This window comes from Rhincodon typus, chromosome 28, assembly GCF_021869965.1.
Source record: "Rhincodon typus isolate 14 chromosome 28, sRhiTyp1.1, whole genome shotgun sequence".
In the NCBI taxonomy this organism is placed as follows: Eukaryota; Metazoa; Chordata; class Chondrichthyes; order Orectolobiformes; family Rhincodontidae; genus Rhincodon; species Rhincodon typus.
In genome coordinates this window covers 336,413-339,554 of record NC_063359.1, presented here as the reverse complement: position 1 = coordinate 339,554, position 3,142 = coordinate 336,413, and the positions used below count along the sequence as shown (strand labels likewise).

The window sequence follows — 3,142 nt, the reverse complement described above, 5'->3', positions numbered from 1 at the left end:
TGATGAAGGGTCTAGGCCCGAAACGTCAGCCTCTCTGCTCCTATGATGCTGCTTGGCCTGCTGTGTTCATCCAGCCCCGCACCTTGTTGTCTCGGATTCTCCAGCATCTGCAGTTCCTACTATCTCTTACTACAATATACCTGGTGCTGATGAAACCATACCTGGAGTGAGCAGTTTTGGTCCCCCTTATTTAATGAGAAATATCACTCTGTTGGAGGTAGTTCAGAGAAAGTTCACTAGGATGATACCTGGTATGGAGGGATTTTCTTATGAGCAAAGCCTAAACAGGTTAGGACTGCTCATGGGAGTTTAGAAGAATAAGATGTAATCTCATTGGAACGTAACTTGTTCATAAGGGGCTCGACAGGGTCGTTGCTGAGAGGGTGTTTTGCCTTATGGGAGAGTTTAGGATCAGAGGGCTTAAGTCTCAGAATAAAGGGGTTCCAATTTAAGACTAAGATGTGGAGGAATTATGTCTCCAAGAGGGTTGAAAGTCTTTGGAACTCCCTGCTACAGAGAACAGTGGGGACAAAGGCTAAGATAGATAGATAAATTCTTCAGATGGGGAATCAAGGGTTATGGAGAAAGGGCAGGAAAATGGATATGAGGAATGTGGGCTTAGCCATGATCCCATTGAATGGTGAAGCAGGCTTGAGGGGCTGAATGGCCTACTCCTGTTCCTATTTCTTATTTTGTATGGAATAAGAAGGGATCTCATTGAGACCAGAAGATTCTAGTAGTCGAGAATGCCAGGATCCACATCATTTCCATGGTTGTAGGTGTGTTTTTGGGTGGGGCACGGTCTCATGGTATGATTTCAAGCATTTTGGATTTAGATGAGGGAAAATTTTATGAACCTTTGGAATTCTCTACCGGAGAGGGTAGAGTATATCCTCTCCACTGTTACATTTTTTCAAGGCTGGGATTGACAGATTTTGGGTTTTTAAGGGAATCAAGGGACATAGGGAATGGGTGGTTAAGTGGAATTGAAGCCTAAGGTCTGACATGATCATATAGAATGGCAGAGCAAGTTCGAGGGACTGAATGGTCTACTATTTTTTAATCCGAATATTTATTCATTTCTATATGTGTCGATCTGAATTTGTGTCTAGCTGCCAGTCATTATGTGAATAGTGTGACAACATTCTCTACGTGTATCCGATTATCGTTGGATTAAAACATTTCTGAATATATCTATATCTGAAAATTTCTATTTTTATTTGAATATCTGTTTTTATCTGAATAACTATCTGAATATCTGTGTTTTGATCTGAGTATGTGTGTATTTCTCTCTGGGAAGATCTGCTCTCTGGGTTCCCACGCTCCAGAATTTTAATGAATTAACTTAGGCGCCGCCCACCTGTCATTGCAAAACAAGGAGAAGTACATGCACCACGTGGGCCCTCAGCCAATCAGAGCGCTAGGGGGATGGGCAGTGGGGTGTGATTCGCCGTCTCCGTGGAATCCCGAGGCGCCCAGCGTTCCATTGTCATGGTAATCTCCCGCGCGCCCGTCAAAAGCGGCAACGGCGGCAGGGGGGCGGCCAGAGCCTTGTACGGGGGGGGGCCCGGAGCCAGAGAGGGAGCGGGGCCCCTGCGTAGAGAGAGCTAGCCTGGGAGAGGAAGAGGGGCCCGAACAGAGAACGAGAGGAAGAGTGAGAGCCCGGCCCTCAGAGCGACACCGCTGGGAGCGGGTCCTGGAGATAGCCGGCACCGAGTCCAGTAGAGAGCGGGGGCCTGTAGCCAACCGGGAATCAGAGTGAGGAGAGCCTGGGGTTTGAAGCAGGAGGCCGTGGGGAGCGAAGCGCGTCTCCAGCAGCCGGTCCCCTTTTCCCCCGGCGGCTTGAACGCGGCGCATTGGGGGCCGTGGAGCCGGCGGGACGCTCCCCCGGGCTGGAGCTATGAGCCATGCTGAGCTGTCTCCGGCCGCTGCCCCACAGCGGATGTTCCAGGAGGCGGTGAGACGCGGCAACACCCGGGAGCTGCAGTCGCTGCTGCAGAACATGGCGGACTGTCCGTTCAATGTGAACTCGTTCGGGCCTGAGGGCCAGACGGCGCTGCACCAGTCAGTGATCGCGGGAAACCTGGAGCTCGTCAAACTGCTCGTCAAGTTCGGCGCTGATATCCGCCTGGCCAATCGCGACGGCTGGAGCGCCCTGCACATCGCCGCGTTCGGCGGCCACCAGGACATCGTCCTCTACCTCATCACTAAGGCCAAGTACGGAGCGAGCGGGGCCCGGTGAGGCCGGAGCCGGGGAGCGGATCCCGGTGAGGCCTGGACCCGGGGCCATTCCCCACAGGCAAGCCCCGGGGTCGCCCCGCCGCATCTACCTCACTGGGATGGCAGCACAACACGGACTGAGGCCGGGGCTGGAGCCGGGCTCGGGGAGAGTGGGACAGGCCCCGGCTGCAGGGCCTCGCTCCCTCTCGCCCGCCCCTCGGAGGCTGGTGTCGGGTGACAGAACAGTTCCCCGGCCTTGGATGGACACTCGCGGACTCTCGGTGTTTCATGTCGATGTCATTAACGTAACAATAAATCTGTGAAAGACAGAGACCGTGTCCAGTCCGGTCCGGGATTCCCCTCCTCTCAAACCCGGCCCCCGGGCGAGGGGTGGTGGGTCTGAGGGGGTAGCAGCAGCTCAGGGCAAAGGGTGGGTGAGCCGGGGAGGGGAATAAACAGACCTCCCCAGGGTAAGGGGGAGCCTGATGGGGCAAAAAGAATAGCTCCAGAAGTCTGCCAGGGATGGGGTACACACCCCAGGCGTGGGTAGGTTTTGGGGGGTTCTGATACAAAGGTACCCACGCACCAAACAGTTTGCGATTAATGCTCGTTATCGTCTCTGTATCCCAGTATGAAAGCCTCCCGTATAAGCCTGTGTCACATTGTGCTGCTTATAACATCCTACTCCTCGGCTGCTGCGTGTAACACCCTCAGCCAGTATTTTTCTGTTGCAGATGTCTGCTTTCTTGCTTCAGCTGCCTTTCTACCCCCTTCCTCTTACAGGTTGCTTGAAGTGCCACTTCTGCCTTTTTAATGTCCTGTCTGCGTGCACGTTCTGCTTGCGCTAACACTGTTGCAGGTATCCACTCTGCCCGCACGAACAACCTGTTTGTTCTTCCTTCCTTCTGGTGCTGATTGTAAC

General features: G+C 53.5%; 1 protein-coding gene across 1 annotated transcript; it reads left to right on the top strand.

Annotated features, from left to right (window-relative positions):
- Positions 1-1,461: 1,461 nt before the first annotated feature.
- nrarpa (NOTCH regulated ankyrin repeat protein a) lies at positions 1,462-2,549 on the top strand. Its single transcript, XM_020525079.2, has one exon. The coding sequence runs from the start codon at positions 1,901-1,903 to the stop codon at positions 2,240-2,242; it is 342 nt and encodes a 113-aa protein (XP_020380668.1). The 5' UTR covers positions 1,462-1,900; the 3' UTR covers positions 2,243-2,549.
- Positions 2,550-3,142: the final 593 nt, after the last annotated feature.